General features: G+C 40.3%; 1 protein-coding gene across 1 annotated transcript in view; it reads right to left on the reverse strand.

The window, feature by feature from the left end:
- LOC124545570 (neuronal acetylcholine receptor subunit alpha-7-like) overlaps positions 1-23,359 on the reverse strand; it is a 581,174-nt gene that overhangs the window by 66,742 nt on the left and 491,073 nt on the right. Inside the window, exon 2 of the mRNA XM_047124520.1 lies at positions 10,068-10,222. Within this exon, the coding sequence (XP_046980476.1) occupies positions 10,068-10,222 (155 nt within the window). The remainder of the gene's footprint in view (positions 1-10,067; positions 10,223-23,359) is intronic.

Genomic DNA, 23,359 nt, shown 5'->3' on the forward strand with positions numbered 1-23,359 from the left:
TCAAAACAGATCTGCATAAAGAAATTACGGCTGAATTAAATACCCATTTGGGTGAGGTGCAAACTAAGATCAGTGATCAAATTCAGAAAATGCAGAAACAGGTGAAAAGTGAAATAGCTGAAGTATCTGGAACATTGAACACAAAAATTCAGGCAGCTACCAAAGAAATAAACTCAGTTAGAAATGCAGTATCTGACATTGAAGGTGTAGTAGAGGATCTGTCGAGGCAGATAGACTCAATCAGTATCGAAGAACAGGTTAAGAGCACCGTGAAAGCACACGCGGAGGCATTGTCGGAACACTACGGTGAATGGATAAAGGGTAAAGATATTTTTATCGAAAAGAAGGTCAGGGAGGAGCTTAGGGAGACTGTCAAGGATGTAACTTATGAAATCTTAGCTGCTCCTGGTAAGTCTGGAGACACAGTGGTTTCTGAATTGGGACAGATTCGGAGGACACTTACACGGGATCTTCCCGAGTGGAAGCAGCAAGTAGTGGACGAAGTCAGAATGCTGAGAAACTGGGTAGAAAATCCGCACACACATACGCAAACTATAGGGAACAACTCTTTAGACGGTGACGAATGTCAGTCAACTCCTTATCGTTCACCGCCTGATTACATGCAAAACAACAGTCCTGTTGAGTCCCGAGTAGGGAAACTAAATGATCCGCCCACAATTGTGAGTTTAATGCAAGAGGAAAGTGTGATTAAGCATCGCACTTTTCCTGTTTTTCATCCGCAGAAGCGAGAAATACACCCCATCGTGTTCCTAAAGAATTTTTCCGGCATATTTCCCAGGAGCTGGACAGACAGACAGCGTATTCAGTTCGTCACTGGCTTTATTTCTGGTGATGCAGCATTATGGGGAACGGAAATGGTAGACACGTGTAGGAATTATGAAGAGTTTGAGAAAATGTTCTTGGCAAAATTTTGGAGTAATGGGGTACAGCAAAGATTAAGGAAGGAGGTGTATGGTGCGGAAATTTTCAATGAGAAGCATGGAAGTCTCCGGCGATACTTTGAGAAGTATCTAGCAAAAATTAAATTCTGGGATTCTCCGATTTCTTCCAAGGACGTAATTATGATTCTCAAAAGTAAACTCCCTGTGTCTATTAGAGAGAAATTAGTAAATGTGTCCGAAGAAGACACGGATGTATTCCTTTCTGTGCTGGATTCCTTAGATTTAATTAGCGAGGATGTGCGCTCCAAGGTTGGCAGCGGCAAATTCTTCCCTGGCAGCCAGCAGAATGCATCGCACGCGGACAACAATGCGCCCAAGGAGAGAGCGAGCTACTGCGACCGCTGTTACCAACCTGCCAGCGGTTATCAAAACGCAAACGGCAATAACTTTAAACGGAAGCAGAAAACCAATTACAGTAATCAGCAGAGATACCACCCAATTTACAACCACCAGGTACAACATCAGTACGGAAACCCACCCTTCAATTCTGCGCCTGAGCAGTATGGAAATTCTCCACAAACTAGTGGTAATTTTTCAAATGGGCCAGTGTACAATCAAAGTTATAGGTCGAAATATAGCAAGTGGCATGGGCAAGGCGGAGGCCACCCAGCACAACATAAGAACAACTATTCACAGGATAGAGGACCGCGGAACAATTTTCAAATGGCACCAAATGCGAACTTTCCTTCACAAGGAAATGGTTTTGCCGGCAACCAAAAGATCGGGCGACATCAGCCTTCTCAAGTATTCTATTCACAAGTGAATGCACCCAGTGGATTTTACCCCTCTACACCGGCATTTGTACCACATAACCAGCACCAATATGAAACGGAACAAACACTTAAGGCCATGAATGACAAACAGGTTAAACATCCTGCGGAAAATTAGAGGCAGCACCTTTCAGCCTCCTAGAGGTCGCTGCCGGTTCCAGTGGGGGTACTAACGAATACTCTGATTCTGAGTATGTTAATGCGATACGGTACGACCATGAGACCGACTTACGAGATGACCTTGCACCTGACCTAGAAGCTCAAGACATTAATGACATTTATGATGAACAGGTCCAGGCTTCGATTAAGATTTCTATTACTAACATTCCTGTCACAGCCATTGTTGATACAGGAGCAAACATCAATGTGATGTCATCATGTCTTTTCAGACAGGTGTTTTCTGTTTCAAAAGTTTTATCATTGCCGATTCAGGGCTGCTCCATATCGGGAGCGATTGGTCCATTGAAACAGAGAGTTAGTTTACAGACACAGCCTCAACTGCAGATAGCATCTGTTTTGGTTTCTTACCTCTTGCGTACTGGAAATTTCCTTGTGTGAACTGTTAATAATAAGTATTGTGTTGAACAGCGCACTGACTACATAGTAACGGCTACTACATGTAAGCTTTAAGTATTAAATGCTATGTATGGAAAAATTGTTTATAGTGATGGACATGAACTGATATTTCTTCAACAAGCTGAAGCAGGAAATTGAGGTTGCACCAAGAATTTCAATTTAATTTTAAGTTAGTAATAAGAAAAAAAGTGCTTGCGAGGTGATTGCCCGGAGCTAAATAAAATATGTAAAGGTGAGAAATGGAGGAGGATGCGTAAATAAGCACTTCTCTCAAGGTACAAGAATATTTATAGATTTATTTTTAGTAATGTAAGTACTTGAAGTTCTGTAGTAAAAGCCCAAATTACCTGCTTAAAAAAAGAAAAGGTACATGTTCAAACACTCCAGACAGTGGACAGGAGTAGAAGAAATAGCTTAAAGTTCAGTTAAAGCGTGCTGTTAAATGGAAAAACAAGTGGTAACCCGCATGTGTTCACGCAAGGAGACAATAAGCTGTAGTAAACTAAGTTAGGTGAAATACAGTACAAATGGAGGCAAACCATGAAGCATCAATAATGTAGCGTAAGTACTCCACGAGGCCACTAATTGCTATGAAAGTAAACTATTTCCCTGTGATCTGAGCCCAATGTAAAGAGTATATGAGGAATGTTAGCTGAAGAATTGATTTCAGTAGAATAAAGGTACTAAATAACCACACAGCAAGCCCCCTGTATCATAAATAAGTCCAAGTAAAGATCTTCAGAAGATTTGTAGTGTAATCTAGCGACCATTCAATACCCTAATTGAAGGCTAATCTAAAGAACAAGCAATGCAGTGATACTTAAACTTAATACTGACTATAACCAGAGTAAGACGTAGAAGTAGCAAAGCATGCTGTAATGAAAGAGGTTGAAATTTATATATGTGCCTATGTTTATTATGATAATTTAATTTACATGCAGATTTTATTGCAAAAATGTCTCCTAAGACACTCCTCTTATGAAATCCATTTTCCTTGTGCCTGTTCCTTTTGATCCTGGTTCATTAACCCAGACCAAGGGTCGACTTGTAAAAGGCACGTGTGCTTCGAAGCAAAGCAGTGCTTATGAGAAATGAGACACGTAGCGTGATGAACTTCGCTAGCTTTGGTAATGTTTGTTATGGACCAGTTGCGTAAACCCAGTGAACTGTCGGTAATTCCATTCATGCGAAAAATAGTAGACACGCGTTACCCTATTTTTTTTAACAGAGAACGATTGCTGAGTACATGAAGCGAAGAGGGAGACCTATTGTTATCCAGTCTGCCCTCAAATACAAAAAAAAAAAAAAAAATTGGCAAGCACAAAGGAAAGCACAAAAAAAAGATTCAGCGTTAAATGCGTACTCGTTAAGTAGTAGATATGTCGCGTGGCAGTAGAAAATGATCTTGGGTGCACTAAAGAATAAATGCAACGAGTGTTGCGAAGCCTGTAGTTCTCATAATGAGGAGATGAGCCCTTAAAAGAAAGTTTGAAAGAATATTTTTAGGTTCACTAGTGAAAGTAAACCTTGAGATATAAAGAGTCCATTCATAAAGCAGTTGTTCACTGGACTTAACAAAAGGAGTGACCATTAATTGTAAATATTAGCTCGTAAGTGATCTTTTGTAAATAGTAGAATATAAGTCTTTCTGTACCAATGGAGGAAACCTGCAAAATTAATTGTTTTGTAAATGAACTCCATCGGCGAAGGAACTAAGCACGAATGCTGTGTGAAGATGCACACTAAAGTGCGACGTGCATAATAAAAATAACTGTTCACTGTATACTAGTGGTAGTGTTGTACTGCAAGTGTAAAAAGAAGTCAAGGCTACGACAACAGGTGCAACGCAAAGTTCAGTGTTGTTCTAAGTGCAGCGACAGCTAAAACATTCGTCGTCACTTACCTGTGAGCCTCATGGGAGGCAGTTGACAGAAGTATGGAGGCAACTTCAGTGTCCGGCTCCTCCGATGGGAAACGCGCGCGAGGTGTTTGTATCGATGCACTCGTGTGATACGAAGTTCACAAAAAAAAAAAAAGAAAAAAAAAGGGAGCAATCGACGACCAGCAGCTCTGTTACAGCCTGAGCGCGAACGGATACTAAGTATTGGAGCTCACGCAACACTGTGCAGCCGCTGTGAGTGGCTGACGTGTGGGTGACGAAACAATCCAAACTTTAAACTGCTAACCGCCATGACTTCAATCGTACATACTGGAGGAAAGACATTTGTACACTTGTGTGACTACATTTTCATATGTAAATTAAGCAATTTTCTTGAGTTGAAGTTAAGATGAGTGAGAAGTAGATTGTTAGATTACTCAGGCCTTAAAGCCATTAATACCGGCACTCCTGAACACTGCTAAAATGAATTATAATCCTGTCTCTTGATGGACAAAGAAAATGAATGTGCACTATAGGAAGACCCTAAACTCCAGACCAGTCCCGATCCTTAACAAATGTATCCAGTAGCTTGTAAGTCATACTAATAATTTTCCACTTCTTCTGTTTCATATTGTAAATAAAAACCCGGGAAGCCACTTGAATTCCTGGCACCACAGTGGAAAGGACAGATGTACTGCATGATGAACGCCGTAGACAGCTAACACAGAAAGTGAAAGCATCACGAAGTGTAGTGCTACGTTATTAAACTGTAACTGAACCACAAGGAGTCAACAGATGCTCGAACATTGTCCACTCTAGTTTAGTGAAAATAAGCACTCACTGTACTCATGTATTAGTTGTTAAGTTCAAGAGAAAGTAATTCCTGAATTCTATCCCCTGAAGTGCGAAATGAACGTTCACTTATTGTTATAAGCAAATATGGACCAAACTTAAATATGCACATAAATGTTAATCTTGGTATTATGGAATGAAGTGACTGATGAACAAAGAATGAAAAACTTTATTTTGAAAAATGATAAATATCTGATATATGTTTATAAATGTGATTTCAATTTATGTACTTTGTACGCCAGTAACGTTATGTAAATGTCACACCAAAAATCACGAATATCAGATGAGGACATGAGGATCGAGGTAATCCTTCGGCATTCCCTCTCTCCTCATGGGAGGCAATGTGATATTCGCTATTTTTGGCTTAATTAAAACAGCAAATTCAGCCAGAAGGCAAATACTTGTTTATAAAGAATGATTAATATATAATAAGGCGTCGCATGGCGACGGTGGAATTTTCTAGATAATGTAATTCGTCGTCTTTGGGCGGCAATATAAACAGAAAAGTACGGATGGATATGCGATCCTTCACTATTTTGTTCGCTGGAGAACAAATGAAGCCTTGAGCGCTAAAAAGACTTTTACTGTTTTCCTGAAGTAAGACGGACGCAGATTTGTGGCAGTCTGATCTTATTTTTACTAAATAAATAAAAACGTGTTCCGTCTAAGTTTTGAGTGAAGTGTAGGAAGAAGAACTGTTGTAACTTACCGTGACGACGCACGAGCGACTCAAAGAAGACAATGGGTATATAAAAGAGCGCTAAATGGACATGATACGGACATAAAAATCTACCGTCATTGTTGTATTAAGCTTAAGGTACGATATATGTTTTAGTTATAATAAATATTTGTTCTGGGAATACTGAATCATTTAGCAGTGCTCATTCCTATTATCTCCTCAGTATTATTTTCATTTTAATTATGCATTTTGCTAATATTACAGACGCCAAGACCAGCAGTCTAATGTGCGTGTTACATTGATAAAAAGAAAACTGTTTTATCGTCTTCTTGCATCAGCTTTAATATCGAATTTCCCTTTTGTGTGATGTTACAGTTGTTTTTGCGCCCTTAAGAACTTTCTGGTCCCTTAGGAAATTGTTTTGTCATAACAATAACTTCACAACCGGGTATGATCGTATCTACGATCATGAAGTAATTAGAAAGACGATAACGCAACTTCTTAATCAATAGCACGCTAGTTGTGACTGCCTCAAGCCACGCGAAACCGCAAGTAAAAACTATTCACATCTCATAATGCAATATTTTATGACAATGGTCAATCCATGATTCTTACGCCAATTGTGATTGATAAAACAGTTAGTTAAATCTCAATTTCCAACTTTCCATTGAATAGCAACATCACTTTTATTTTGTAACATCACAAGGTTAAACACGTAAACGAAAAAATTGAGCCAGTAACCCAAAACTTTCGAAGAGTAAACTTGAGAGTAAATAATTTAGAAAATAATCTTGTTGCTAATTGTTACAATAACAACAATCTGTTTGCCAACCAATGAAACAATGTATTTTTAAAAACTTTCCCTGGAGATGTCAAGTTTCATCCTGTAGATTTCTTATATCAATGAAAAGACAGTTTCACACCTGGTATGCCAGAACCATTAAAAGTGAAAGTAGCTAAGCGTTTTCTGGATGGTGGAGCTTTATCCTGCGCAAATCAGAATGTAAGCCCTTAAATGAATTTTGATCAGTTTCAAACATTGTTTTTGAAAAAAATTCTGGTCGGAAAGCAGACAAGCTACGGTAAAGGCTGAATTTTTGAACGGCAGAAAATACAGAGAAGGGAAATTAAGCATGCGTGGTTTTTGTGAAATACAGCTAAGAAAACTGACGCACCTAGAGGTACCTTTAGACGAGTTAATTCAGATCGACGGACTGAAACGACATCTACCAAACCAGGTTCAGTGGGGGCTAGTTTATGGGCCAGATGACTCAATTGAAAAATTTTTGAAGCATTCGGATTCAAACAATCAAAGTAGGGGAGAATACCAACACCAGAGTGTTGGGTTCTCTCAAAATCAAAATTATCATAACAGTAACAGACAAAATAACTATGGAACAGGAACAGTGGTCAAAATAGCAAGAATTACAGACAAAACGCCAACTCAAATCAGAACAGACATAGACAGGAAAACAATTAACCACCTCATTGGGGGCCTGCCAGTTTGAGGTGAGGAGAAAAACTCATAACCAAGCTAAGAGTAGGAGAAACAGACACAGGTCACACCTCCAACATCACATAGATAACAATAGGAACTACCAAGCTAATAATGTAAATAAGCACTATGAATTTTGGAACTATATGTTAAAAGAAACGAGTAATGATGACACGAAGACACAAAATAGTTATAAGCTTACTCATGACAAATTTATTAAACAACAAGTGTGTATCCAGGGATGGTTATAATGATGATTATATTTGCTAGTTTGTTTGTTAATGATGATGACGCAGTTTTCTCTGATGTAGTAGTAAGCCAAGATGATAACCTTGCACCCAAAAATATTGATGCTTTAGTAGCTGATTCAGATGACGATGACGATGTAGCAGTAGAGAGATTTGACGTTGTAGCTGAAATCCATGCAGATGTATGTGACTCATATGATGATGATGATGATGATGATGATGATGTTAATGACGACAATGTTAATGATATTTTGTTTAAAGAGGAGCTTGATGGAATGATTTCTGTTGCAGTATTGGGAGATGAAGTTAATAATAGTCAGTTAGTAGGTACTGATAATTTGATGAGTGATGATAAGGTACATAGAAGTCAGTGGTCTTCAATTGATGTCTTTCAATGCCGGAATTTTTGCCGCAGTACCAATTTCACAAATTAAAACTGTGTGCCAGACCGAGACTCGAACTCGGGACCTTTGCCTTTTGCGGGCTAGAGCTCTACCATCTGAGCTACCCAAGCACGACTCACGACATCTCCTCACAGCTTCAATTATGCCAGTACCTCGTCTCCTATCTTCGAAACTTCAGAGAAGCTCTTCTGCGAACTATGAAGAACTAGCACTCCTGGAAGAAAGGATATTCCGGAGACATGGCTTAGCCAAAACTTGGGGGATGTTTCCAGAATGAGATTGTAACTCAAGTTTCGCAGAAGAGTTCCTGTAAAGTTTGGAGGGTAGGAGACGAGGTACTGGCAGAATTGAAGCTGAGAGGAAGGGACCTGAGTCGTGCCTGGGTAGCTCAGATAGTAGAGCAGTAGCCCGCGAAAGGCAAAGGTCCCGAGTTCAAGTCTCGGTCCGGCACACAGTTTTATTTCGCCAGGAAGTCTCATATCAGCACACTCCACTGCAGAGTGAAAATCTCATTCTGGAACTAATTTCACAGTTTCGTTAGACACTTCTGACGCGGAAATATAGATTCTTTGAGATGCACTACAATACGGTGCATTTTTCATTGTCGTATCTACTGTGGTTTTTCTCTCCTGGGTCCTTGAAATCAGGGTGGTTTGAGTGGGACACCCTGTATCATTCTGAAAACTAACTAAAAAGTTACACCGTGACAGAAATCTATTGCTGTCCCGTTTCCTGCACTGCGTCTTATTTCACTACCATGTAACCTCCAAAATCATGTCACAACTACTGTACACCTGTAGTTTAACTTACTCGCATACTGTGAAGACGTTTAAAATTCTTAGTGTCGTAATCAGATATGGTTCAAATGGCTCTGAGCACTATGGGACTTAACATTTAAGGTCATCAGTCGCCTAGAACTTAGAACTACTTAAACCTAACTAACCTATGGACATCACACACAACCATGCCCGAGGCAGGATTCGAACCTGCGACCGTAGCGGTCGCGCGTTTCCAGACTGTAGCGCCTAGAACCGGTCGACCACCCTGGCCGGCTCTCAGTTAATACGCAGCAGCGAGAAGCGTCGTGCAGTAAATGTAAAAGAAATAAATTTTTAGAATGGGGTTTTACGAATTTTAGACTGATGAAATACATATCTATTATGAACAACACTTGTGTCATAGGATCAAATGATATTAAACATAAGGATGACACATTACATGACGACAACGTGAGACTAAACATAAGAGGCAGGTGAGGATAGAAACATGTTTCAAGGAACCAGCTTTCTGCATTAGATATATGTGTTACAGAGGAACAAAACACAGTCTTTTGATATGTTACATTAGTGTAATATGTGAGATAAAATATGTACTCTTGTGGAAAGCAATGTTATTCCTACTGCTTATTATACTGGGCGGTTATAATTACACATTCGCTACCTGAGACGGACCCTATGAGAAACGAATGATCGTAGGACAAGGAAACTTTTTGGAAACGTTTGTAAGTACAAGAGGAAGAGAAATAACGAATAAAGCAGTGAAAAAAATACATCTTAATTTCCACATAAGAGGGTAGCATTTCCTAGTCGCGTCTACTCGAATGTCTGCATCACGTGGCAAAAATTGTTGAGTAATGTGAAGTATGTAGGGATAAAATTTCACAATTGTTCACAGAACTCTTTGAATGATGGACGTTGGAATGTTCAACTATCGTAACAAAGGTCGTGCAGTGATTGAAGATCGCACATTGCGTCCAGCATTCTCAGCAATGGAAACAGTAACTTCCTCAACAATTTGTGCCTCATTGGCCGTCAGCCTCTCCGTGGAGCAATTCCCAAATCGCCATTAATTCGAAGTTCCGAATCATGTTCTTCAACCCCGGTGCGGAAAGGTTACCGCTCCGTATTCCTTTAATGCATCGATACTCAGTAAGACAAAACGATTTAAACTTTTTCAGAGGACTAACCCGTTTACTTTACTACGTTGTGTGATGGAGATTGAGCTACGCTAAAACTAAACAATAATTATGAAACGTCGCTATCCTTTTTTTTTGCAGAGCATGACTGAAACTGTTTGAGATCATCCCACTTCAGTTAGGAACAAATCATAGTGATCGGTTTCCTCGTTGGCTTCGTTTATTTAAGAACAACCGTATTACGAATGCAGGATTTCAAAAATTCGAGCACGGTCGCTGATACTCACTTGTTGTAAAGAATGATGTCCGGCCGCCAGACGCGCTGGAAGGGTACACGTATCACCTTGATGCCTGCGAAGTCGGACACGTTCCACTTGAGGTGGTGGTCCGTCCAGATCTGCGTCAGCCAGCAATTCGTTGTGAGGATTTGATTTTTCTCGTCCTGCAACAACCAACATCATGCATCAAGTGGCTGGCCTTGAGGAGTACCAGAAATAAACAAAGATATTTAGTAGCTATTTTGTAATTCTCAATGCATGTAAGTCCCTGTTGTTCGGCCGTCAGTCACAGTTCTAGAACTACATTGAGAATTACAAAATAGCTACCAGCCGAAATCTGGATTTGCATAATAAACTGTAAAAAGGACAACTGACTGCTGCGCTCTATAATTTATGTCACATACAGTCGCTGAGTTCATCCACTTTCCGAATGGAAGGTAACCTGATGACGATAGAAAGTTACTTAGTTTTGTATTCCATGCACCATAATCTCGATAAATTTTGTGCTATGGTACGCGTTGTGTTACTGGGATTGTCTTTTCACCCACATAATCAATTTATACATGAGAACACCACGTGCCTGAACGTTGCTCCGTTGCTACATCGTTTTCAACATACCAATACATGTACCCCTGATATCAGTGGGTATTAGCCTGTGACCATATTAGTCAGTACATGTGACAATTTTAGATTGGTTACGGGATGGGACACTGCTGCCATAAGGTGTGTTCTGTAGGTTAAAGTACGTGGACAAAGAGACATTTTCCATTACTATTTCATAAATTTTGCCTAGAAGAGCATATGGAAGCATGTGCAACACAAGCAGAATTTCACATAAAATCCTTCATAATAATAAGTATATATCGAGCACCTGCAGGTAACTTTAATCTGTTCATAAACCACCTTGAAGCTGTACTGGCCCATTTAACATCCAAAAACAAAGAAATAGTGGTTTCTGGTGATTTCAATGTAGATTTTCTTAAAGACTCTCCCAATAAGAACCTATTTGAGTTAGTAACAATATCATTCAACTTAATTAGCACTGTAAAATTTCCCATTAGGGTAGCCAATTGCTCACAAACAGCGATTGATAATATCTTTATAGAAAAGTCCAATGAACCAAATTATATTACAAAACCAATAGTCAATGGCCTCTCAGATCATGACATGCAGTTCCTTCTGTTAAATGTTAATACTGAAGAGGGCATAAACTCTGTTAAATCTGAGCTCAAGAGGGTAATCAATAATCAAAATTGATTATCTTAGGACACTCCTCAGAGACATTCACTGGACAGATGTTCACAGTGCTCATGGCATGAATGAAAAATATAACACTTTTGCTAATAAAGTGCTTACCTGAACACTGTTTTCCCCCAAAACTTACCAACGTTAGAGCAAAGTCTACAAAGAGGCCATGGAGTACTCAAGGAATAGGGGTATCTTGTAAAACAAAAAGAAAACTGTATCTGTCAATCCGAAACAGTTCCGATGTATATGCTACAGCACATTACAAGAAATACTGCAAAATATTAAAGACTGTAATATGGACATCAAAGCAAATATATTACAAGGAAAAGATAGTCATATCAGATAACAAAATAAAGACTATATGGGATATAGTGAAGGAGGAGGCCGGTAGAACCAGACACAAAGAGGGACAAATAGCATTAAGAGTAAATGATACATTGGTGACAGACGTGTATAGTGTTGCAGAACTTTTTAACAAACCTTTTATAACTGTTACTGACAAGATGGGGTTGTCAGGTTCTGTAGATGCTGCTATGGAATACCTCAGACCAGACATAATATGAATGTGACCCTCACTACCCCAGCAGAAATAATATCCATCATAAAATCTTTAAAATCAAAAACATCTAGAATGTGATTCTGAGTTAAGTAACATATTAAGCTATCTGTGTAACCAGTCATTTATCAGTGGAATATCTCCTGAATGGTTGAAATATGCTGAAGTTAAGCCACTGTTTAAAAAGGCAGATAGAGAAATAGCATCAAATTTCCGTCCAATTTCACTTTTGCCAGCATTCTCAAAAATTTTAGAAACAGTAATGTACAATCGGCTTTATAACCATCTTATCTCAAATAACGTACTGTCAAACTCACAGTTCGGATTTCTAAAGTGTTCTGATCTTGAGAAGACTATCTACACTTACAGTGAAAATGTACTTAATCCATTAGAGAAAAAATTGCAGGCAATTGGTGTATTTTGTGGTCTGTCAAAGGCATTTGACTGTGTAAATCACAATATCCTTTTAAGTAAATTAGAATATTGTAGTGTAACAGGAAATGCTGCAAAATGGTTCAAATGTTATATCTCTGGCAGGAAACAAAGGATGTTATTAGGAAAGAGACATGTATCAAGCTATCAGGCATCATCCAACTGGGAAATAATTACATGTGGGGTCCCACAAGGTTCCATTTTAGGGTCCTTACTTTTTCTTGTGTATATCAATGACCTTTCATCAGTAACATTACCAGAAGCCAAGTTCGTTTTGTTTCTGATGATACAAACATTGCAATAAATAGCAAATCAAGTGTAGTCTTAGAAAGGTCAGCTAATAAAATATTTGTGGACATTCATCACTGGTTCCTAGCCAATTCTTTGTCACTAAACTTTGAAGAAACACACTACATGCAGTCCAGAACTTGTAAGGGGTGTCCCTCGAGTATATGCCTAACATACAATGACAAGTAGATAGAAGAAGTGGACAGTATTAAATTCTTGGGATTACAGCTTGATAATAAATCCAACTGGGATGAGCACACCACAGAACTTCTGAAGCATCTTAACAAATCTCTATTTGCAATGCGAATTGTTTCAGACACAGGGGATATAAAAATGAAAAAGCCAGCATACTATGCTTACTTTCATTCCATAATGTCATATGGGATTATTTTTTGGGGCAATTCATCAAGCCAAGCTAAAGTTTTCCGGGCACAAAAACGTGCAGCAAGAGTTATATGTAGTATGAACACAAGAGCATCCTGTAGACGCCTTTTTAGAGAACTAGGGATACTAACTACTGCTTCCCAATATATTTATTCCTTGATGAAATTTGTCATTAAAAATACATCACTTTTTCAAACCAACAGCTCAATTCATGAAATCAATACTAGAAATAAGAATAATCTTCACAAGGATTTAAAGTCACTTAGTCTTGTACAAAAAGGTGTGCATCATTCAGGAACACATATTTTCAATAATCTGCCAGCAGCCATAAAAAGCTTGACAACCAATGAAATTCAGTTTAACAGAAGCCTAAAGAATTTATTGGTGGCCAACTCCTTCTACTCCATTGATGAATTTCTCAGTAGAACCAACTGATGTATTATATAACTTTTGCACCAGTTCAGTGCAGTAATATGTTCATTGTAAATAAGTCTCTAGTAGTTGTATTACATGTTTATTACCATATAAATAAATAAAAAACTTTTTTTATTTTAAATTCAGTGCATTAGTATTTGTAAAATGATTCTTTCATATAGCGTTCATTAAAAATGACGACCATACCACTTGGGACCTGTGGAATGGTACATTAGCTTATTTGCTTGAGTTGTAAATATTTGTCATGTATTGTTGTTTCTTTTGACATGTACTACATCCTGGAGGACCTCCTCACTACAGATCAATTAGAATGAAAGTAAATCTAATCTAATCTGGGGAAAGATGTCAAGTGGTAAGATTTTCAAGAAGGCTTGCAATACGGTTTTGTTACGATGGACTGTATGTTTACCATTTATATGTAGTTTGATAAAATGTACACCTCAGGAAGAGCGCCTCAAAATTCTGTCTCCTGTGTGGCGAACTGCTAGCCACAGGACGAAGACCTAATAAAGAGTGGACTAATGTTCAACGAACCATGTGCATGTCCAGGCTTTTATCCCTTTATTATTACCCTAATGCAGAAGGTCTATGTCCATTTTAAGCAACTGGGGAAAGATCGTGTGGAACTCATTTCGGTCTGTGGCAAGCGGAATCACCATCGATAAGTGAAAGACACTAATCTGCCTCACTAAAATAGTGAAGAACCCAAGAGGCATAGTCAAATCTCTCTGTAACTTCGTATACATACACACCATTAATGGGCATATAAACAATTAGAGTTGCAATTCTCTGTAGCGAGTAGAATGGCCTCCAGAGTATGTTAATTTTGTTCATGTTTAGTTTTGTTATCATGCCAGGTAGGGTACGGGGTATTGTACTGCAAATTTGAATTACTGTGCGTGGACTTGTACGGACCTTTGCCCAAGTCATCAGGAAACTTTGCCTACATTTTAGTAGTGCTAGAAGCTTTTTCCACGTTCATCAAGCTATACCCGATTAGGAAAGCTACAGCCAAAGCGGTCGCGGTCTATAGCAAGCTTGTGAACGATTATTTTGTTCATATTGGTAAGCCCAAGGCGATTCTATCAGACAATGGGGCACAATTTACTTCTGAGTTGTGGAATTAAGGCATGGAAAGTAATGGGGTCGAGGTGATCCATATTTCAGCTTATTGTCCGGCTGGCAATCCCGCTGAGAGGTACATGCGCGAGCTAGGCCGACTTTGCCGTACCTATTGCCATCACAACCATAGCGCATGGGACAAATATGTAGCAGTATTTGAGAGAATTATGAACACCTTGAGACATGAATCGACGGGATTTTCTCCAGAGGAAATCCTGTTGGATGACAGAAGTAAAAGTTTAGTGGACGAGATAATCAAATTTCCTCCACGGATTGACATTAGTATTGGTGTGAAAAAAGATCGTTTGCGAGAAGTAATGAAGCTAAAAGCCGATGCTCGCATACGTCGTCATGACGCTAAAGCGCGTTTTGCTAAGTTTGCAATCGGAGACTTAGTACTTGTAAAAGCTCATGCAAAATCGAGCGAGATAGACAATGAAATCTCTAAATTTAAGTTTGTTTATAATGGACCATATAAGGTCATTGGTATACCTCACACAAATGCTTATTGCTTAGAGTATCCAAGCTCTGGAAAACTATTAGGTATACGGAACATTGTAGACTTGAAATTGTACCAACCAAGGATTGATTAATACCACAGAATGGGTAATTTGTACAGTACGTAAATATAGAGTGTAATATTTAACGACTTGCTAGATTGCCATGCTTTTGCCTGACCAAGAGGACATTAAAGAAGTTGTAATTAATAAGTAATTAATTTTGACTAAATGATTTAAGAGGAATTGATTAGAAATCAATTGAAAAATCCAAGCTGCTATTTTAAGTTTTCAGCTGAGTCACAGTAGATTAAGGAATGTAAATATGATTTTGTAACTAGCTGTAAGATTTCATAAATATGTGATTTACTAGTCATTGTCGATGTACTTAGACGCTGTTTTAAGTTTCAGGCTACTACATGCGTGTGATGATGGACAGTGTTGAGTTATCCACTGTGATAGTGTTAATGAACTCCTTGAGATTACTTGGGAGTGAGTTTTTCCGAAAGAATTCAGTGAAACGGACGTTCTGGAAATGCCGTTACACAGGCGAGTGAGATCAAGCGTGCCGCAAAGGCGGGCGCAACAATATTGGCGAGGCGGAGCCGCTGTCGGCTCTTGTGCCGCTGTCGGCATTCTTTGCACTTGCGGGTACGGAAGGCGGAGTTGTTTTTCTTCCCGGACAGCTGATGTGAAAGAATTCTGTTTTCAATATTTATGTTTTTGTCGATCTGCTGTATATTATTTTCTTGTTTAGCGTTAAGTGGACTCTCATGGCGAGAGTATTAATTATGAAAAGGTTATATAAAATGTGTATCTATGTAATTAATTATTAATTTGCGTATTTTGATCTACCTGTTTTTGTGACCATGTACAATGATTAATTTTGTAAATAGTATTCCATTTCTTGATACTAATATGAATTTTTCTGATTTTAGAATAGCTAAACCGCTTTCTATGTTTTCTATGAAATTTAATATATTGTCAACCTGTTTTATTTTGTGCAAGATGACAGAGTGGAATAAGATTAGGAGTGTCTCCACTCAATTATTATGGTCTAAAAATTGATTTATGGTTAATTAGACGAATGCTAAATTTTGTTGATGTTTTGAGCATATGCATTTCCGCTGTTTCTTTTTTGGGACATTTTCTGAGTCTGTTTATGTTACACGAACATACTCAGACAATGTGGGGCACGTGTAACGCCGGAAATGCATATCCTTTTATTTCCATCTATTGTACTATAGATTTTTCCTTATTTTGTTATCCGAAGATATGACATTTCTGTGTCTTTATATATTGTAATTGTTTTACTATTTGTATATATATGCATTTATGTCGATGTATAATTGGTTTGTTTCTGAATATTATTTGTATTTATACGCTGGGTCTGGCCTAGGGAAAACTATGCTATCGAACGAATACATTGATAGGTTGTGTGGAGAACGAAAGTGTTTAGGATCTTTGGTAGTGTTAACCCTGCCGCGTGGAGCGCGGGCAGAGCAGAGAGAGAGTCTGGCTGGGGTGGTGCAGTGGAGCAGGTGTGTTGTGTGACGCTCCCGCGAGTTGCCGCGCTTTCGGGGTTGGGCAGCATGTAATTGCGCTCGACTTCCTATGGTAGTTTCTGACACGGTGTCGCGGACGGGAAGCATTAGCAAGCGCACATCAAGAGCCCGTTTCGCCTGGTGACCGTGTCGAGAAGAAGGGTCCCTTCCTTCTCCGGAATGAACGCGAGTGTCGTTGAAATTCAAACGCCAGGATTGAAGTAAAAGCATTCGATTTCACTGCTTTAATTTCAAAGTTCAGTTAAGGTACTCATAGCTGGCTACAATATTTAGATTACACAAGCACAAATTAAGAGTGCGAGTTTTGTTTGCATATTTTAGCTTACCTGTGACTCCAGCTCAGCTTGGTACATACTAAATTTTACTATTGTTAATTGTTCAGAATCATTTAATTAAAGTTCAAAGTTAAATCTCTTATTTCTAATTTGCGTAGATTCAAGTAGCTTTTGAAATGATTGTTGAGGTAGTCCAAGACTAACCGTATTTTACTGAATTTCGATGTGCTTCAGAAAGAAAGCTCACTATTAACTTCAGTCACTAAATTAACTTTCGATTTTCCGATTTTATTAATTCTTTTGCTAAATTAAGTCACAGTGTAGCGAAATTTATTACTTCTGACAAACTTTCAGTTTTCACACTACACGTGTCAGCCTTCAGTTGCCACGTTTCTAGTGCTAATTATATGTGTAATAACCTTTCTTTTTCAGTTACTGTAGTAATTGTCCATGGACTGGCGACCGTAATTTCCCCCAAATCTCAAATATCTAATTACCGCTAGTTAATTGTTAACGTAACGGCCGCACATTTACTTTCTTTATTAACTTTACCCCTTTTCAAAATTAATTTCCACCAGTTTCACTTGCATTTTTCCTTTCATTTACATGTAACCCTTTCCTCCCTCTTTACCAACAGATTAACTTCGGTGACGATTGCTTTTCCCAAATTTCCATTAGGTACATGCGGTTTAATTTTTCACTGTCATTAAGGTCGATAAGTGAGGGGGAGGTTACATGTTACGAGACAGGATAACAAGAGGACATGTAGGAAGTTTGTGCAATGAAACAGTCATTGTTAGCCGCCATGTTGGATAATTTGTGTTTTTTGAGATTCACAAGCGATATTTAATGTTAATGTGGAGTTTCGTAACACTCATAATACAATCTATTGCTTTTTAAAGTTAACTGCGCGTAATTAATGTTGATCAAAGGAGTCTGTGATGAACTATTATGTACTACACGCTTTTATAGGACTTCGAACATTTGGTGGTCGATGTTTGCTGTAGAACCCGCATCCATAACACGGTCAAAAGGATAGATAAAGTTTTCTCTTCTGAAAAGTACTCATATCACTCGCAGGCAATCATCGAATGACTAAATGCGAATGGCAGTGTTACAATTCTAGAAGACCCTACAGAAGTTTCTTTCTCTTATATTTCAAGAATTTTACAGGCAACTATCGGAGTCGGCAGCTACTTCTTCATCACGAGATTAACTAGGCTACGTGTACAAAATTACGTATACTGTGGGAGTAGTCGACGCCCATCAACATGGTTTCCTTCATACACATACACAGAGACATTACACACACTAGTTCAATAATAACGAGTTTAATATTATCAGCTTGAAAAACGTTAAATTCTTCTTTTGAACAGAAATATAATAACACGCAGATGCAGTTTACTCGTCTGTGATAGTGTTATCAGCACCTGACAGTGTTTGGGAGGGATCTAATTGTGGAACTTCATTTCGTCAGCTGGTCGAATCGGGCACTATTCAGATTTATGAAGTATTTGGATGTGACAGTAGACCAATGTAGGACAGCATGGTATCATAAGAGCAGGCATATTCTTCGTCACGGTAATTGCGCGTATTTAATGTTGATCAAAGGAGTCCGCCATGTTTGACCACCAAAAGGGAGAATCGCGGTATTGTGCACCACGCTCTTCGTAACTCCTTCATATCTGCGCCTGCCATCCGAGAACAAATAATGGACTCCCTGCAACATTCTGTATCACCCCGCACCATAGTCCAGGGTCTAGCAGTAGCAATACTAGGGAATTATCGTCCCAAGTGTAGGCTGCCGTTAATAACGCAAAACAGTTGGCTGTATTTGGAGTGATGCCTTGACCAGGATACATGGACTGATGATGAATGGTTCAACGCTCTCCCAGACGTCCCTCTTCGGCAAGCATCACGGAGACTGGGGAGAGGTGCCATTCTTGAAGAGACCCGGCGGTAATCCTGGCGTCCTGGTGTGGGGAGCCATCAGGTATGACTTGAGATCACTGTTATTAATTGAGGGAACTGTCTGATGGCACAATGGTATGGCACCGACATGCTGTAACCTCATGTGTTGCCCTTCATGTGAGGGAATCGTTGTGCTATTTTTCAACAGGACAATCCTCGTCCACACACAGCACGCTTCTGTATGAACTGTCTGCATGGTATTGATGTATTCCCACGGCCAGCAACTCTCAGAATCCATCTCTGGTAGAAAATGTGTGGGAGAATCCAGGATGTCAACTCTGTCCCATTACCAGCATCTGGGATATCAAAGGATTAGTTACAACAGCTACAGGCCAGCTTGCCTTAGGAGAGGGTACAACGGCTTAATCAGACACTTCCCAATCCAGGCCAGGAGGGGTGTAACGTCATATTCGTAAATGGGTTCATACTGTCGAGTTCTTTGTAAATTCGAATCGATTTTGTAATCACTGAAGTAGCATCATATACCATCCCAACCTGTGAAGTTTCATTTCATTTCCTCCTTCCTTCTGGGCCCTACACTTTCTTCTCAGGCAGTGTATATATGGAGAGCGCACTCTACACATGAGTATGGAATTTGACTGTAGACAGTGTGCGAAGATTAATTAATTGCATTAAAGCATTTTGCTGTCGACTGTATCAATATGTTTTAGTAATGGTGGCAGTGTCAGTGAAGCAGGCTGCTGTTTTTATTTTATTTCTTGACGCCTCTGAACGATACCATATACGCGCAGAAATAATTTTGTATCACCTGATGATGGTCGGGCCGGCAGCTGTGGCCGAGCGGTTCTAGGCGCTCCAGTCCGGAACCACGCGGCTACTACGGTCGCAGGTTCGAATTCTGTCTCGGGTATGGATGTGTGTGATGTCCTTAGGTTAGTTAGGTTTAAGTAATTCTAAGTTTAGGGGACTGATCACCTCAGATGTTAAGTCCCATAGTGCTTAGAGCCATTTGAACCATTTGACGATGGTCGGTTGACCGAAACTTGTAGTCAGTATGATTAATATTATTTGCATCTCTTGCTGGTTTTTAAATATGATTTTTTTTCTAATACTGTCAAGCTGCGGAGCACCACCTGCACAAAATTTATAATTAATTTGGTTGATTCGTTTTGAAAACAAACTAAGTGCGAGCCTTAGGCAAGATTCAAAACACAACCAAAGTGGCGTTCTGTGTGTCTTCCGTTAGGTATACGCGTGAGAGGTTTTCACACTCAGAGAGCTTTTGCGAGTAATACATGACATGTAAACAGCGCTGAGAGTCAGCAGTTTACGAGAATGAGGGAAGATCTGAGATAACAACACACTGCAAGTTTACACCTCTAGTATAGACTGTAACCTCTATCTCTTGGGAGCTGCTCGCCGTAACTCCCACTGTCAAGCAAGAAAAGCTATAACGGCATTGTCAGGAGCGCTAGAGCACTCGGCGAGAACGGAGCGGCCATATTGTGTCCAGGATTTGTGGTGTATTTCATAGTTTTTACGATACCACATCTTGTTAATGCATTTTACCGTACTCAGGCGCACATTAAATGAAAGTACTCACGCAACTACGTTTTTAGAGACACAATCTGTGGCCGTGGCATGTTTTATAGTGAAGAAATAAGACATTTTACTAACTACACGAACAACACAAGCAGTAAGCTCATTTAGAAAGTTCTAGACTGAAACGATGAAAAGCAGCGAAGAACAAACTTCATAGACGTATTATATAGAATAAATAAACGAAAAAAATTGTGACAGAGGAGACTCGATGGTACGTTTATGAATGTGAAACTAGCGCTGCATCCATTGCACCTGATGGACACTGCAGCTAACTGTTCCACAAACGTGTACTGTCAAACATTAAAACACTAAAAATTTGTTTAAATTTTTCTCCGGCGACGCCGGAAGCCAAACCACGTAAGTCAATGACCGGCAGACTGCCAACTAGTAGGAAATGCTGCACAGGTCGAGGTGAACGCGGAAGGGATTGAGACACGTGGTCCGGCCGAGGGCATAAGTCTGCAAATGATGCACAGTGACATCATGGCAACAGAAAGGTACCGTCGTATTGGTGACAGAATAGAGCGTCACAAGAAAGCCTAGATACATCTCAACGGTAACTATTCAGGTAACGTAGCAGAAATGAACACCTGAGAGATGAAGCTACGAAAGTCTGAAGCCACTAGGAGAGATGACCAACGAGAAAATTATTTCTCATGATATCTTTGCTACTGTATTGTAACAGAGCGCACAGAAAGCGTCAACATATATACTACACTTTTGTTAATCAATAATCTCAGTGTGGTGGTGGTTAGTGTTTAACGTCCCGTCGACAACGAGGTCATTAGAGACGGAGCGCAAGGTCGGGGGAGGGAAGGATGGGGAAGGAAATCGGCCGTGCCCTTTCAAAGGAACCATCCCGGCGATTTAGGGAAATCACGGAAAACCTAAATCAGGATGGCCGGAGACGGGATTGAACCGTCGTCCTCCCGAATGTGAGTCCAGTGTGCTAACCACTGCGCCACCTCGCTCGGTCAATAATCTCAGTCGCAGCTATTCTGTGGAGAGAGGTTCAAGTTCAAACGGCTCCAAACACTAAGGTCATCGGTCCCCTAGACTAAGAACTACGAGGGTGAGTCAAATGAAAACTTTAAATTTGTAATAACAAATCGAAATTGCGCGCCGATATCCTGTAAGTTGGTAAGCGTGCTACAAACATCGTGTAGAATGTCTTGTAGGTGACAGCATAGTGCAGATGCACACACACCGTCGCAGTATCAATATAAAGATGGCCGCCTCACTTGCGACTTGCACCAGGGAAGAACGGCGTTCTGTTACTCGGTTTTTGCGTAGTGAAGGTGTGAAACCTATTGAAATTCATCGACGAATGAAGGTTCAGTAAGGCGATGCACGTTTGTCACAGCAGCAAGTCTACGAATGGAGAAGGAAGTTCGCAAATGGTGTGACTTCAGTGGAAGATGCTCCTCGTCTAGGTCAGGCACAACGAGTTGTGACTCCACAGAACATTGCAGCAGTTGAAGCCATAGTGAAGGAAAACTGCCGAGTGACCCTGAATGACACTACAGCATGTTTACAGATCAGTCATGGGTCAGCATACCATATTGTGCATGATGTGCTCCAGTTTCTCAAAGTGTCTGCAAGATGGGTGCCACAGCAGCTGACTCCTGAAATGAGAGAATGACGTGTTGATGCTTGTGAAGAACTTCTTCGACGCTTTGAACACGAAGGTGATGGCTTCCTTGCAAGAATCGTTACTGGGGACGAAACTTGGGTTCACTTCGACCAACCGGAAATGAAGAGAGCGAGCAAGGAATGGCGCCATTCCTCGTCACCAAAACCAAAGAAGTTTCGAACAGAACCATCAGCAGGGAAGGTTATGCTGACTCTCTTTTGGAACGAAAAAGGCGTCATTTTGGAGCATTACATGACTAGAGGGACCACTGTCACCAGTGCATCATACACAGATCCCCTAAAAAATCATCTGCTGCCTGCAATAAAATCAAAGCGACGTGGATTGCTGTCAGCAGATGTCCTTTTCCAACATGACAATGCAAGGCCCCACGTTGCCCGTAGAACAGTTGCAACAATCACAGAACTGCATTTTGAGTGTCTTCCTCATCCAACATACTCACCAGACCTTGCCCCAAGTGATTTCCATATGTTTGGATCACTCAGAGACGCAATGGGAGGAAAGAACTTCCGTTCTGATGAAGAGGTACGCCACGCGGTGCATGAGTGGTTGCGCAGACTACCAAAAGATTTTTTTTCTAAAGGAATTTATGCACTCTGTAAGCGCTGGAGGACTTGCATTGAGGGTGGGGGAGAGTATGTTGAAAAGTGATACAGCTTTGTACCACTACTGCACAATAAATAATATTTTAAAAAAATTTAAGGTTTACATATGACTCACCCTCGTACTTAAACCTAACTAACCTAAGGACATCACAAACATCAATGACCGAGGCAGGATTAGAATCTGCGACCGTAGCAACAGCGCGGTTCCGGACTGAAGCGCCTAGAACCGCTCGGCCACAGCGGCCGGCTTTTGAGAGAGGTGGCTATGTCAGTCCGCCCTCTGATGCATAGTCGTGTAGGACCATCTACTGACCCGCATATCCCGCTGGAGAGACTCTGCCTCTGCATGCTGCAACGCCAACTTCCAGGTCATCTCTCATGGAGTGCAGAGACTGCCATCAACCTGCTGGCCTACTGAAGGCTTGACTAGTGGTACCAGGAAGCTATTCGCCACACCCTGTCGTGAGTGGCAATCACAGTTGCTGCTCGTCCCGTTCCTGCAGCAGACACTGATGCTGACGGTCTAGTCCTGGAGGCCGTGGGTCGAACATTGCTTGACAATGAGTACTTGAGGCTGGGCTGGAGAATAAGATCCCAAGCGCACGTCTTCGTCAACCAGAGCGCTTCAGAGATCACTCACAGAGGTGGTGTCCACTGCGGGCTGTGCCGGCTACGACACCTTGAGGCACCGACTGGCCGTGACGAAAGG

This window comes from Schistocerca americana, chromosome 1 (assembly GCF_021461395.2).
Source record: "Schistocerca americana isolate TAMUIC-IGC-003095 chromosome 1, iqSchAmer2.1, whole genome shotgun sequence".
Taxonomy (NCBI): Eukaryota; Metazoa; Arthropoda; class Insecta; order Orthoptera; family Acrididae; genus Schistocerca; species Schistocerca americana.